The sequence below is a fragment of the Dromiciops gliroides genome, chromosome 3 (genome assembly GCF_019393635.1).
Source record: "Dromiciops gliroides isolate mDroGli1 chromosome 3, mDroGli1.pri, whole genome shotgun sequence".
NCBI classification, from domain to species: domain Eukaryota; kingdom Metazoa; phylum Chordata; class Mammalia; order Microbiotheria; family Microbiotheriidae; genus Dromiciops; species Dromiciops gliroides.
Window position 1 is genome coordinate 544,388,060 of NC_057863.1, and position 16,169 is coordinate 544,404,228.

A 16,169-nucleotide genomic window follows, 5' to 3' on the forward strand; every position below is an offset into this window, starting at 1 on the left:
TTTTTTAGTCTCTCTCCCCAGTCCCTAGCTCAGTTCTTTGCAATAAATAATAAATGTGTTGAATTGAATTGAGAATGACTAGGCAAGAGTACCAACTCCCTCTTGTGGGTCATGGGGAGCCATGGAAAATGAGTAAATAGAGGATGCTGTTAATAACAAGTATTTATATGGCACGTGGTCTGAAGACCACGTGTTAGTTTTCTCATTTGATCCTCACAACAACCCTGTGAGGTAGGTGCTTATCTTACAGATAAGGAAATTGAAGCGGAGAAGGGGGGGCCACAGAGGCAGCAAATGATGATGTAGGATTTGAATACAGGTCTGATCCTGACTTTCCGTGCATCATGTATCATGTATCACCTTAGTAAATGCTCTTTGCTAAAAAGCTAATGTTGCGGGTAGAGAAGGAGGTAGTTGGTTGGGGGGGAGGGGAGGGGAGAGAGAGAGACAGAGAGAGAGAGAGAGAGAGACAGACAGACAGAGAGACATCTCCTCTTGCTTCAAAGGCACAAAAAGAGAACGTATGGAGGCCTCCCCGGAACCAACTTTGTGTGGCTGCGAGATCGCTGGAGGCAGATTATTGTGACGGACTAGTTTTACTTCCTGTCCTCTGAGTGCGTTTCCGGTGTCTGTGGTTGCTAAGGTCTCGGAAGGTTGCGAGACCGTGGGGGTCCACAGCCAGGAAAGATGAGCGGTGCCCTAGGGAAGGTAATGACGACGTGCTTGGGGCAGCGAGGGATTGGCGGGAGGGCCGTGGGTCCAGAGCTGGAGAACCGCAGGGACATCCGGGACTCCGAGGGCTGGGGCGAGAAGGCTTTTCCCGAAAGCCTTTGCAGTGGCCAGCCCTGTCAAGGGTTTCTGCACGTGTCCTGCAGACCTCATCTATAATCCAGTAACAGACTAGAAGGAGGGAGGGTTGAGGGGTCATCCATCGCCACCCCTTCACGTGACACCTGGGGAAACTGAGACCCAAAGAGGGAAAGGGACTTGTCCAAGGACACACAGGGTTGGTGTAGGGACCTTTTCACTTTTTTTGTGCCTTGAACCCCTTTGGCACTCTCTTCAAGCCAACAGACCTCTTTCGCAGTATAATTTTTAAAAATAATTAGAGAAAATGCTAAATTTCCTTTAGAAGTTAATGAAAGGGGACAGCTAAGTGGTGCAGTGGATAGAGCACTGGCCCTGGAGTCAGGAGGACCTGAGTTCAAATGCAGTCTCAGACACTTGACACTTACTAGCTGTGTGACCCTGGGCAAGTCATTTAACCCTCATTGCCTGCAAAACAAACAAACAAACAAAAAAGTTAATGAAAACAAAGACATAATTTTTCCCATCCAAATTTATTTACTCCTTTGGTGAGGGGTGTCTGTGTACCTCTGGTTAATGGCAAGCCAGGAATCCAGTTGTTGTTTTTTCACTCTAAGTAGGGCTTTTTTTTTCCTTTACCCTAACCTGATTCTCTTGTCCTTTATCATCTCTTCCAATGCTGGGCTCCAGTGTCTCTTCTTTTCTACTGTTTCTGAACAACCTCCTCTACTACACTCATGATTCCTACTACCACTTCTGTAAACAACTCCCATAGCAATGACTCCAGCCCTGGCATTTCTTCTGAGCTTCAGACCCTTGTTCCTTAATTATCTTTGGGACATTTCCATTTGGATACCCTCTTGGTACCTCGTATTTCAGATTTACAATACCTGAGCTAATCTTTCTCCCATAACCTGCACCTCCTTAGGTCACTATTTCTGCCTTATGCACCACTATTCACTAGGTCTCACATATTCAAATGCTTGTGGGTTTTCCTTGACTCTTTCTTCACCCTCACCTGTCATAGCTAATCCTTTACTAAGTCTTATAGATTCTGTTTCTTTCATTGGTCTCTCTTTCTATTTGCATTATCTCTTCTCCAGCACAGTCCTTCATTATCACCCATTTATAGTTTTTTAACTGACTCTTACTGTCTTTTCCTTTTAATCTTTCACATGGTCCCTTCCATATATAAAATAACTTACACTTCTATAAGGTTTGAAAAGTGCTTTTTTAAGACCAGCCCTGTGAGTTATTATAAATATTATTTCTGTTTTACAGAATGGGAAACTGGGGCTCAAGATAAATGACTTGCAGGGCAGCTAGGTGGCACAGTGGATAAAGCATCAGCCCTGGATTCAGGAGGATCTGAGTTCAAATCCGGCCTCAGACACTTGACACTAGCTGTGTGACCTTGGGCAAGTCACTTAACCCTCATCCCCCCCCCAAAGATAAATGACTTGCTCAGGGTCTCACAACTAGTAAATGTTAGATGTGGGACTTGGCTCTTAGACTTTCTGTTAGTATTCTTGTTGTAACAACATTTCTTCTCCTTATACCAGGCTGCCTTTTTAACTCATCTGGACAATTATAATAGTCCCTTAGTGGGTCTTTCTGCCTTTTTTCCTTTCCCTTTTCTTTCCATTCTGTCCATCCATTGTACAGCTGCCAAAATAATATTTCTTAGGCACAGATATGATTTTATCATTCTTCTGCTTATAATCCTTCAATGACTCCCTTTTTGCCTACCAAATGATATTCAAATTCTTTAGCCTGTTTTTACATAATCTCACACTATCCTGCCTTTCCATCTTTATCTCATATGTAGTTTAGGGCATTTAATAATGGGATCTCACTTTCCTCATTTGTAAACTAAAGGGTCGAGGGTTATACAAAATGATCTCTTTAGGCCCTTCCAGATCTAAATTACGTGTACCTTTGATTTTGTGAATGATATTGCTGATTATGATGACAGTGACATGGAGTTGAATGTGGGGCTAGAGTTAAACTTAACAATTTGGGCTAAATAGGGTAGGAAAATGGTCCCTATAGCTGCCTCTTATGTTCTTTGGAGTTAGGGCAGTCCTGGACATATGGCACTACTGTTTTACTCTAAAAAAGCAGTATGGAATGGTTATTCCCTAGGAAACTATATCTGTTCCTGTTCAGGTTCCACCAGGGACAAAGAGCAAGAATGACCCTTTGTTATTGCTTCTGCAGATAGGGGCCTGTCCCAAATAATCCAATTCAGTGACCATTTGTTAGGCTTCTCACATATTCAGGGCGTAGCATGCAAAGACAAAACTAAAAAGAAATCCCTGCCCTCAATGGATTTATATTAAATGAATAACTCAGTCTCCCTTCATTTATCCTAAAATTTGGACATCTTGAAAGAGGGCTTTTCCAATATCTTTCTCCCCAGTGACTCACTGGCACCTGGAATATACAGGTTCTGTCCTGAGACACAGCATTGTGAAGCAAGCTTTTCTATTAGCAAATCCTTCCACTCAGATTCATGCATCCTTGAGTGAACAAAGATCATATATCTTTGTAATTTACATACCTTTTCTAAAACATAATGGATGTTGTCTTCACAAGTTGCTAATGCAATCTTGTTGTTTGTTTGTTTTTGTGGGGCAGTGTGGGTTAAGTAACTTGCCCAGGGTCACACAGCTAGTGTCAAGTGTCTGAGGCTGGATTTGAACTCTGGTCCTCCTGAATCCAGGGCCAGTGCTTTATCCAGTGGGCCTTCTAGCTGTCCCTGCTAATGCAATCTTTTTTTTTTTTTTTTGGTGGGGCAATGGGGGTTAAGTGACTTGCCCAGGGTCACACAGCTAGAAAGTGTCAAGTGTCTGAAGCTGGATTTGAACTCAGGTACTCCTGAATCCAGGGGTGCTTTATCCACTGCGCCACCTAGCTGCCCCATCCTGCTAATGCAATCTTAAGTGATAATTACTAGAAACTTAGTGCTCAGAATGCCCCATGACCTCTCTCAGGTCAAACTCTCTATAGACTTTTGTCCATTCAGTTTTGGTTGCCATATTTCAGGAAGAAATCAGTAAACTTGAACTCATCTTATGGAAGGCAACCAGTGTAAACATTCAATCACAAGCATTTATTAAACATCGATTATATGCCAAAACCTGTATGTGTTAGGGATACAGACAAAATGAATCAAACAATCCCTACTTGCAAGCAGCTTAAATTCTAATGGGAGGGAAGGGACAACAAAGACATAAGAAAATATGGAACAAGTATAAAGAGAATAAATACAAGATAGTTTTGGGGGGAGGAATCAGGAAAAATATTATGTAGAAGGTGGTGCTTGAGCTGTATCTTGAAGGAGGAGTGAACTGATGAATAGGCTAGAAATCATATCTGATAACATCTAATATAATCTAATCTACAATATTATCTAATAAACTTTATTATTAGCCACATATGATGTAGTTAACATGGAGAAGAGATAACTTAGTAGGGGACATTATCATTGTGTTCCAAGTATTTAAAAGATTAAGATTTGTTTTGTTTGGAAGGTTGTAGAAAGGCAGATTTTGGCTTGATATAAGGAAAAAGTTCCCAACAGTAGAACTGTCTAAAAACAGAATGGACTCCCTTGTTCATTTGTCATTGGATGTGGAGGCTGCATAACCAGTTACCAAGAATTGTGTAGCAGTGATTCCTCTTCAGGTCTGGGTTGGATTAGACATTAGGATCTCTTTTTTGACAGATGTTTATAACTGTTCTTTGAATCTATTTTCCTTCTGTTTTTACCTGATCTCCTGACCTTGTGTGTGTGTGTGTGTGTGTGTGTGTGTGTGTGTGTGTATTTGTTTCATTGACATTGTCTGATTTTGTTAAAAAAAATTTCTTATCTTTGTCCCTTAAAAGGCCTGTATTCACAATTCACTCCTCAATTAACTCATTTGACTATATGGTATATCTCTACTGAGTCATCTTCCTTCATAAGTAGTTCAGCACAAAAGAATTATTATTGTTAAATCATACATTTACTCAGGAACCAGAATTTGTCATAGAAAGAAAAGAGACCCTCTGTGGTGTGTGCCCTGACAAATTCTGTTAAAAACAAAAAGAACAACTGAGCTTTTGTGCTGTTATTGCCCTTAGTTTTTATTAGTCCTTCCTTTAATCATGGGTAAAGTTCTGTCATGCTCATAAAGTGTGCCTACATGCTGCTCTTGCTTTGTCCTCTGCATCAGTTATCTCTTAAGTTTTTACTTATGTATCCCTCTCACTTAAACATTTTTGAATCTGCACCCAAATATATGCACTTTTATTTATAAGTTATTAGCATGAACATAAATTAATGTACATTACAAAATTTACACCAAAAATAGATACTAGAAATGGATAAGGGGGCAGCTAGGTGGTGCAGTGGATAGAGCACCGGCCCTGGATTCAGGAGGACCTGAGTTCAAATTTGAGCTCAGACACTTAACAGTTACTAGCTGTATGACCCTAGGCAGGTCACTTAACCCCAATTGCCTCACCAAAAAAAAAAAAAGAAAAAAATGGATAAGATAGCAATGAAATATTTGTTTCTAGAGTCAATGGGGAGCTACCTTCATTTCAAAAAATCACTTTGCAGCTAGGTGGAGGATAGATTGGGTTGGGAAGATCAATTAGGAGCTGCTTGAAATAGGCCAGGTGTAAGGTAGTGGTGGCCTAAGCTAGTAGGGTCATGCCTTTATGAGTAGAGATGGATAGAAGTGAAGAGGTGTAGTGGAGGTAGAATTAGCAAGATTTGACAGCTGATTGGATATGTGTGATGAGGTGAGTGAGTGAGGAATCCAGGATGATTGTGAACTGCCATTGCCATTGTGAACTTGGGTGACAGAAAGGATGGGATGCCCTCAACTAATAGGGAAGTTTGGGAAAGGGTTAAGTTTTAGGGGAAAGATAGTGTAACAAGCTCTTTGGTGTATATTACAACTCGCCATGTTTCATTTAAAATGAAGAGGAGTGGAAGAGTGAGGGACTTACCTAACATCACCCCAGAGCACAGAGCCAGCTTAGGAGTGCCTCATATAGCGAGGAGGTAGTCTGGGGTGTCAGGAGGATGGGTGTAGATAATTGAGCATGAGGGCCAGGAAGTACCTGGGTGGAGTGTATATCATCACTGCCCTAAGGAGCCGGTGCCAGGGAGAAGTTGGAAGCTTGCAGGGCTAGGGAACGAGAGGAGAAGGGAAGTAGAGGAGTATGGTTGTGTTGGAGATATGCCATGTCATAGTGTTATTCAGCCTATCTTCTCACTCTCCAATTGGTTTATCATTTTACCCCTAGGAGGAGCCTTCATTTTGGATACCCTTGCCCTGTACTAACTGTATGAATTCAGGCCATGGAACCATGGCAAGGAGATTCTGAATTAAAATGGAAAATACCCTTCCTTTCCTGTTATTCTGAATTTCTTCCACCTACTGATATCAGTACCTCATCAGATACATTTCAAAGGAAAGTTTTTTAAAAATTCTGATTCCTTCAGAGAAGCAGTCTTATTGATTTTGAAGTCTTGTAGATTTTAAATAAACATCCTGCAGGTTTTGATTTGAACATAGGGAAACAGTGTGGTATTACTGGAAAGAGCCCTAGGTTGGGAGTAAGAATAATAATAATTGACATTTATGTAGTACTTTTTTTAATGTAGTACTTTTTTAATTTAATTTAATTTTATTTTTTAGTCAGGCAATTGGGGTTAAGTGACTTGCCTAGGGTCACACAGCTAGTAAGTGTTAAGTGTCTGAGGCCAGATTTGAACTCAGATACTCCTGACTCCAGGGCTGGTGCTCTATCCACTGCACCACCTAGCTGCCCCATATGTAGTACTTTTAAGCTTGCAAAACACTTTACATAAATAACTATTGATCCAACAACTCTTTGATGTGGGTATTGCAGGTATTATTAGGATTTAAAGTTGGAAGTGACTTTAGAAATCATCTATTCCAATCTGTTTATTTTTACTAATAATGAAACTAAGAAGAAATGACTCATCTGAAATCTCAGAAATAGTTCTTTTTTTTCTTTTCTGGGGCAATGAGGGTTAAATGACTTGCCCAGGGTCACACATCCAAAATAGTTCTTAAGAGAATTGGCATTTAAACCTAGGTGCTTAACAGGTCTGGTGCTGCCACCACTCACTGTGCAGTGTTTGTCATCTACAAAGAATTAGAACACTGAGGTTTGAGACCTGGCTGTGCCACTTATCAGCCAGGTGACTTAGAGCCAATCACTTCATCTTCAGAGAGACTAAGCCCCGCCATATTACCTTGTAGTGTTGTATCATGTACTCTATGAAAATTGGTGTCTTATATATGCCCAGGTAGTTCCTAAATGTTATCTGTGTATGCATACATATACATATACATAAATACATGCATGTACATATGTATGTTCACATCAGCGTACATTGAGTATGTGCATATGTTTGGCCTATATCAGGGATGTAAAAACAGTATTCCTCAAGGAGTTTATAACCTTTTTGGAAGATAAGAAACATGTATATGAAAAATTTAGAAAAGGATAGTGAACAATATTAACACATAGAATTGTAGAACTGAAAGGAATCTAAGAGTTCATCCTGTCCAGCTTATCCCTGAACAGGAGTACCTTCAACAACATCACTGACAGGTGGTTATCCAACGCTTGTTTAAATACTTTTATTGACAGAAAGCTCATTGCTCTCCATTCATTCTATCCTATTTTCAAACAGCTCTAATTGTCAGGAACATTTTCCTTATGGTGAGTCAAAATTTTCCTCCTTTTCCCTCCCCCACAATGGTGTTAGTTCTGCTATGTGGGACCATGCAGAACAACTCTAATACCCCTTCCACACACCAGCCCTTCAGATAGTCTATGACAGCTGTCATGTTCCTTCCAGTTTTCTTTTCTCTCGCAAACATTCTTAGTTACTAAAACTGATCATTGTATGTCATGATCCCATCTCAATCCTGACCTCTCTGTCCTCTGGACCCACTCAGGCTTGTCAATGTCTTTCCTAAAATGAGGCACCCAGAACTGAACACAATACTCCAGAGAAGGTCTGACTAGGAAAAGAATTTTGAGTTTACTGTTTCCCTCACTCTGGACACTAGACTTCTGTTTATGCAGCCTAAGATTGTATTATCAGAAGTATAATTAAATGCCAGAATGTGTAGTACAGATGATAATAAGCACTTTGGGAAATCAAGAAGTGCAGACATAAGTGTGGATGGATTGAATAAATAGATAGCCTATCAGTTATTTAGTACTTAACCTAAAAATATTCCTTGTTTACATTTTCATAAATATTAATAAGGTAAAAGAGAAGTAATCAGTTCTAGGGAAGCTGAAATATAGATTTTGCTTTTTTTGTGAATTTTAGGCTGAGGCTGACTGGTATTTTCAATCTTTAACTATGCCCCTGTGGTACTGATTAGAGTAGAGTCTTGGATACCTGACAACATTCCTTCTTTTTTTTTTTTTTTGACATTCCTTCTTGGTGGCAGCATATCCTAAAATTTCCTGTTTTCTCTTCTCCCCTATCCCCCTCATAAAATATGAATATCCTTGTGTTTATATGCATCCCATTCAGTCTGGAGATCCATTTTAGGAATTTATTGTAGGGCCATGCTATTGAAGAACACAGCGTAGAGGAAACAGTACTAGACTTGGAGCCAGCAGGCCTGGTTTTGATTATTGACTCTGCCATTGACCAGCACTATTAATTTTGGGTGAGACTGGCTGAGCCTCGGTCTCCTCATTTGTAATATGGGGATCCTAATACCTGTACTGCCTGTCTCACAGGATTGTTGTGGCTCTGAGGAATAAAGTAGTGAGTAGGAAATGGGTCATTAAAGAGCCCTGCTTCCAAAAATCTAATTCCTCAGAAGAGTGCCAACAGTAGCTGGCAGTCATGAGAATTGTGATGCTAGAGTTCAGTGGCTCTTTACTATCTATATGGTCAAGTCCAAATTCCCTTCAGGTGTTAGATCCCATTAGTCTCCTGTAGAAACACTCCACGACAGCCATATTATTCTCCCAAACCTGATAAGCATGTTCCTGCCTTTCCCCATTCTGTTTCCTTTTCTGGAGTTTCTTCCTTCCCACCAATAGAAATTCTGTCCATAACTTAGTAACCACATCAACTCCTCTTTATTCCATGGAGCCTTCTGTGACTATCTAGGCCTACTCTTAATGCATGATAGTTTTCATTTTTATTATGTTTCATGTTTACCAAGTGTTTTATGCATATCATATTATTTGTCTTTACAACCTGCCCATGTAGTTGGTAATAGAAATAGGATGTTGTATGAGAAGAGATCTATACTGGGAAGAGGGAAACTTGATTTTAGGTCTTGATTCTGGCATTTAATAGTCTTGTGATCTCAGGCAAACAGTTTTTCCTCCAGCTGGCAGATTAAGAAAACTGAAGCCAAGATACATGACAAGACTAACGCTCAAGTTTGGTTATTGGGAAAACCAGGCCTAGAACCCATCTTCTAGCTCCCAGTTAACTGCTCTCTTTGCCTATGCTGCTTATTGAACATTTGCTTAGAGCATTATTTAAGACCTTCGAGATTGACTGGTCTAGCCCCGGATTTTACAAAGAAAACTGAGGCCCTGAGAGGTGAAGGTCCTTGCCTGTGGTCACAGAGTAGTGCCAGCATTTCAGTATTGGTCATCAGACTCCAAATTCAGGACTTTTCCAATGATGGCCTTCTTCTTTTACATCATTATTTAATCTTGTTTGTTTTGTTTTTGTTTTGATTTTTTTTTTTTTGCGGGGCAGTGGCGGTTAAGTGACTTGCCCAGGGTCACACAGCTAGTAAGTGTCAAGTGTCTGAGGTGGGATTTGAATTCAGGTCCTTCTGAATCCAAAGCCAGTGTTTTATCCACTGCGTCACCTGGCTGCCCCCGACCCAAACCTTTTATATAGTTCCTCCTGAGGCAGGAGCCAATCCTAGTGTAGGCCAGCAAGTGGGAACATTGTCTGCACTCACTCTAGCTCTGCTGAAGAGGATGTGTCATGGGGGAAAGCAGCTTCATGTGGTAGAAAGATCTTGACCAGGAAGTCTAAAGTGTGGCATAACTTCCATATATAGAATTGGAATATGAAAGCAACTGTGTAGAGTACTACAATCACCACATAATTGGATAGACCTCTGTGGAGCCACTTCTTTTGCTTGTACAGTTCACAACTGAGCCATACTTCATTCCATTTGACTTTTATTCATATGCTTCTAGAAATCCTTCATAGAGGATATACTCAATGTATTGGAGGCCTTCTAAGTCTTAATATTTCATGGCTATGTTCTTGGACTATCCCTTTTGCCACATGACTGGCCCATCTCCCATTACAGTGATATGCTTCCCTGATAATAGGTTTTGTGCCACTTCTTGCATGCTAGTCATCATTGGTAATGAGCTGGATCCTACTTACACCCACTAGTCGTGCAGAACCTTGCAAAATCAGAGCTGAGAATGCTTATCTACAAAATTCTCTTAGAAGCTAGAGATTGTGTTGTGCTTGATTAAGGCCCATGTTCTCTGCCCTTTGCATCATTGACCCACTGGTCTCCTGACTTCATTATTTACTCTTATTATGAAATAATACATTAATGTATTATTTGTTATAAGACTGTTAGGATATACTGAGTTATCAGCAAGAATTTATTAGGACCTATTCTATGTCAGGCACTATGTTAGGTGCTGAGGATACAAAGACAAAGTTGAAATGTTGCTTTGCACTCAAGGAACTTACTGTCTTAACAGTAGAGAGAACATGTACATGAGATATATGTCAAATACAAGGTTGTAGGGGGAGGGTAATAGCAGCTTAGGGGTCCTTGCATGGGGAAAGTGTCAGTTGATCAGAGTTTTGAAGTGAACAAGGGATTCTAAAGGTAGAAATGAAGTGGGAATGTATTGTAGGCACTGGGGCCAGTGGGCCCCTACCTCCCCTCCCCTGCCTCATTAGAACCCTTCCTTATAACAAATCAGTACAAAAAACCCAAATGGCACATTGGCCATTTCTGAAAACACCATCCATTCTGGGTCAGGTTTTTTGTTTTTTTGGGGCAGGGCAATGGGAGTTAAGTGACTTGCCCAGGGTCATACAGCTAGTGTCAAGTGTCTGAGGCTGGATTTGAACTCAGGTACTCCTGAATCCAGGGCCAGTGCTTTATCCACTGCACCACCTAGCTGCCCCCTCTGGGTCAGTTTTTAATCTGTGACTTCAGGTCTTTGTGTGTTGAGGAGTGTCCCAGCCTCATCACCAGTGGCATATTTCTTTCCTGCAATCCACTGCAGTAGTTCTGTCCTCATTCCTTCACTCACTGTCCTCACAGTTCATCTCTTTTCCAGAGCTGCTCAGTTGATGAGAAGACCGTTTGCAGACTTCCTCCCAAAATAGAGAACCTTTGTTCTAATAAATAATACCAAGGATTTCAGGATAGAGGAAGCATTTTTCCCATTGTAGAGGGAAGAGCTGAAGCTACAATCTGAACATCTTCCAGGAAGTTATCATCTTCTAAGCTTTGCTTTTAAGTAATTAAAAACCTATATATTATGGAAGCTCAGAATCCAAAAAGTTAAAGCAGAAAAAGCCCAGCTTTTCTAGTGTTTTCTTTCCCTGCATAATACTTCATATTTACAGTGACCCATGAAAGTAAACCCCATTTGAATGATATCTTTTAATCCTTATTACTTTTTATCCTAATTGTAGAGGTTAAAGCTAGAAGGGACTTTAGAACATTGAACATGAGCCTTTTAGAACATTCTGTGGCAAGTGAATGACTGAGGAAACAAAGATTCAATCTTCTGAACACAGATTTATTAAGCAGTGCATGCCAATTGCCCAACAAACTAGGACCAGACTGACTTACTGTTAGCTTCCTGGACCTCAAATGCAGGGGGAGACAAACTTTAATACATTAAAATCAATTAATCAAATAAGGCCAATTAATTAAAAGGAAACAATATAACATTAGTTTTAGTCATCTGATTTCTAATTGGATGAAAGAGTAGGGAGGGGAGGGTGAATAAGTGCAATTCCCTGAAATCAGAAAAGGATTCCCCCGCCACAGCCCAGCCCCAGTGTCTGTGGATATGGGTTGTTTGAGATGTACAATTGTGAGAAAACTCCTTGCATCAATCTTTGGATCTAACTGAGTTTCTGGTCAGCATAACCTAGATCCTTAGTTAAGGGTCTCTAAGCAGCAGGTAGAGATGGTCCAATTTCCTGGCCACTCAGAACTAGGTTCAAATAATAGAATATGGTCTTCTTCCAATTCCCACAATTGAATAAAGTCTTCTCACAAGACAGAATTTGGACTAGAAGCATAATTGAATAGAAAGAAGATGGAGTCAGTGTTGTTCACTCAGTTCCCACAATTACCACTTGCTATCCTAATCCCCTCAGTTCCCTCAATATAGAAGGTTGACAGAGTCTGTTCTCTTTTTAGCTCATACATTCTTTGAGTTTCTCTGTTCAATATAAATGATAGTGGTAATGAGGGTTTTTGTACCCCCTCTCTATTCTACTCTGTTCTGCCTCTTGTTCTTAGTAAATAAGAATACACTGATACACTCCATAGATGCTCCATAAATATTAATTGAATTGATTTCAAGTCTGATATTAAAACAGGTTTTTTCCCAATTTCTCTTGTCATTATTCATTCACTGATTATCTTCTGTGTGCATAGTACCCTGACGTTGTGGTAGAAAGGATGATTTGTAGTAATGATTGGCAAGCTCTTTCCCCAATAGCTACTGTTGAAAATTATTTCCATTCCTCATGACTTTTTTTGTTGGCTTATGTGATTTGGATTGTCAGGGTCTACTATTGGGTAATACAGAGATTTAGTCTTAGATAAACAACTATTAAGAAATGTTTAAGGGGCAGCTAGGTGGCGCAGTGGATAGAGCACCGACCCTGGAGTCAGGAGTACCTGGATTCAAATCCGGCCTCAGACACTTAACACTTACTAGCTGTGTGACCCTGGGCAAGTCACTTAACCCCAATTGCCTCACTTAAAAAAAAAAAAGTTTAAGGATTCTGTTTTTGACAACATTTTCTGTGAGAGATTGCCTCAAAGTCTTATTTCTGTTGCTATATCACTCTATATTGTAGACAGTAGGTGGTGATTCCCTCTTATCTCAGAATTTACTGTTGACATTGGCATGAAGTTATAGCACCCAGAGGTCTTGAGACAAAATGCTCTAAAAATCTGAAGTCGTCTTTTTCTACTCTACACAAAGACCTAAGAGAACTATTATAATAGATCTGTAGTTTTAAAGACACAAATGTCAAAATCAGGCAAAATTTTCTCACTTGAGGTGGTCTCCTTTGTTCTCTACACTACTGGCAGGTAAGGATCAAAGGATTACAGAATCTCAGAAACCTAACAGGTCACTTAATTAAACCAATATGTTGTCAAGAATTCCTTCTATAATTCATACTGTATAAGGTTTTTCTTCTGGTTCTGTATTTTTGTTTTCTGTTATATGTGTTTTGTCTCACTTGATTTTACCTGGTCACCTTTTCTTCATCCCAAAGTTACTGAAATCAGAGAACCCACACATGAAATCAGAGATCTATGAAATATCAATAATAATACTTAAGGGGCAGCTAGGTGGCGCAGTGGATAGAGCACCAGCCTTGGAGTCAGGAAGACCTGAGTTCAAATTCGGCCTCAGACACTTAACACTTACTAGCTGTGTGACCCTGGGCAAGTCAGTTAACCCCAATTGCCTCACACACACACAAAAATAATAATAATACTTAAGAGAAGCTGCACAAAGCCCTCATCATGCACTATTGTGGCATGGTGACAACCCTCATTTCTTAGTGGCTGTGCCAGTGGAACTTATGTGTGGTCCAGATAACATAAGTCTTTTTTCTGAGGACCAGCCTAGCTAAGCATGGAGAGGCTGGCTCATTACCAGTAGACTGGCAACTTATTTTATTTTATTTTTAAAAATTTATTTTTCGTGAGGCAATTGGAGGTTAAGTGACTTGCCCAGGGTCACACTGCTAGTATAGGGTCTGAGGCCACATTTGAACTCAGGTCCTCCTGAATCCAGGGCTGGTGCGCTATTCACCTAGCTGCCACCTAACCGGCAACTTATTGATAAAGTCTTTAAGCTAAGGAAAATACAAAATGCTCTTCAGGCCTGTGCATTTCCCCTTTTGGCTTCTTCAGTGATATTGACAGAATGACAGAAAAGGGAGAAGGGAATGCTAAGAATAATTTTTAGGCCATCTATAAATTTATATATGAGATTATTGCTTATAGTTTATATGACTGAGATTATTATAGTTTATATGAGATTCATGTTGAGTGAGTATATCATTCAAGGAACTAAATCTTATAAATCTTGACATTCTCCCTCTAAGTAAAATCAGAAGACAAAAGGAATCTGTAGTCAAATGGAAAAATAGCTGACACATTCTCCTAAGAGAGATAAATAAAGGACTTGGCAGAATTCAAATTGTATGTGTTCAAGGGTAATAATAAGAAAGATCATTTCATGGGACATTTAGTTATTCCACATTGCAGTGTTCATAATAAGCATTTGCAGAGAGACCATCATGAAAATAATTGCAAGTTAGCTACCAACTGCTAATGCAGACTATAAAAGAAGTAAATATATTCTATAAAGATCTTAATTAGGGAAGGGGAAGGGGAAAGGGATATGCATTTATTAAATGCCTACTATGTGCCAGGCAGTGTGCTAAGTACTTTTTACAAATATTTCATTTGATCCTCACAAAAATAGTAGGTGGTATTATTAATTATAATTGATATATTTTTATAAGACTTTCGAAATAAAATGGTCATATTCCTTTCTTTCTTTCTTTCTTTCTTTCTTTCTTTCTTTCTTTCTTTCTTTCTTTCTTTCTTTCACACTTAACACTTACTAGCTGTGTGACCCTGGGCAAGTCACTTAACCCCAATTGCCTCACCAAAAGAAAAAAAAGAAAAATGTGTTAGAAAACATGGTTCAGGAATAAAAAATGAAAGAAGTCAGAGACTTATCAACCATAAAGAAACCTCATTGCTATAAATCATAAATCCTTTTTTTTTTTTTTTTGGTGAGGCAGTTGGGGTTAAGTGACTTGCCCAGGGTCACACAGCTAGTAAGTGTTAAGTGTCTGAGGCTGGATTTGAACTCAGGTACTCCTGAATCCAGGACCAGTGCTCTATCCACTGCGCCACCTAGCTGCCCCAATAAATCCTTTCTTTGAGAAAAGAATTGGGAAGTGCTGGATGAGGACCAAATAACATCACAAAAACCCCAAAGTTGAATATATTATAAAAAACAATAAAGACCTGATTCCTGATGTGGGAGCTATTCCCAAATCAGCTATTTGTACAGAGAAATCATCAACTTCTTAAAACAAAGATCAAAATCAATATAAACCAGAAGAATTGGTAAAAATGAGGCTTGAGACCCCTCCAACCTGGCTTATTTATATGATGCCAAAAATGGAGAAATAGACACAGGCTATTACCATTACTAATGAAGTTTAAATAATGCAAACCAGCTATCATGATGAAGAGACCAAAGGAGACTATATGCCATCTTAAACAGCAAACATTTGATCCTTTCACTAAACAGAAATATGGTGGTAGTCATGGGCAATACCTAGTTAAAATATAAACTCATCTATAAAATCTGGGGGCAGCTAGGTGGTTCAGTGGATAGAATGCTGGACCTAGAGTCAGGAAGACTCAAGTTCACATCTGGCTTCAGACACTTATTAGCTGAGTGACCCTGGGCAAGTCACCTAACCCTGTTTGTCTCAGTGTCTTTATAAAATAAGCTGGAGAAGAAAATGGCAATCCAGTCCAGTGTTTTTGCTAAGAAAACCCCAATGGGGTAACAAAGAGTCAGACACAACTGAACAAATAAAATCTTAGAGGATAATGGTAGAAGATTATGAGCAATATTGCCTCCTAAAACAGAGAATCTGTGGTAGAAAAAGCAGGTTTTTAGAAAGCTTGGCAAGAGAACCAACTAAGCCAAGTCATCCTGTGGGTATTTAAGGATGAAATTGGAAGTAGGAAAACAGGCGAAAAATGGAATAGATCTGAAAGATTTTGATAATGAACTCTTTTTGACATTGTAGAATAGTGGAGCCTTCACATTTGGAATTTAAAATGACAGTGCCATACATGATTTTTTTTTTTTAAATGGAAATGCCACTGAAGATAAAGATGGCAGGAGCAGTTGACCCAGATGAAATATAGGAGAGAGGGTGTGTTGGAGGCAACACAATGCCAAAGGCATGGAGGAATCAACTTTTAGAGTATTTGAAAGGGGGCAGCTAGGTGGCTCAGTGGATAGAGCACTAGCCCTGG

At 39.7% G+C, this 16,169-nt stretch overlaps 1 protein-coding gene across 1 annotated transcript in view; it reads left to right on the forward strand.

Moving 5' to 3' along the window:
- Positions 1–577: 577 nt before the first annotated feature.
- Positions 578–16,169, forward strand: part of MRPL48 (mitochondrial ribosomal protein L48) — a 79,472-nt gene continuing 63,880 nt past the window's right edge. The window contains exon 1 of the mRNA XM_043998052.1: positions 578–708. Coding sequence (XP_043853987.1) covers positions 688–708 — 21 coding nt within the window. The 5' untranslated portion in view covers positions 578–687. The remainder of the gene's footprint in view (positions 709–16,169) is intronic.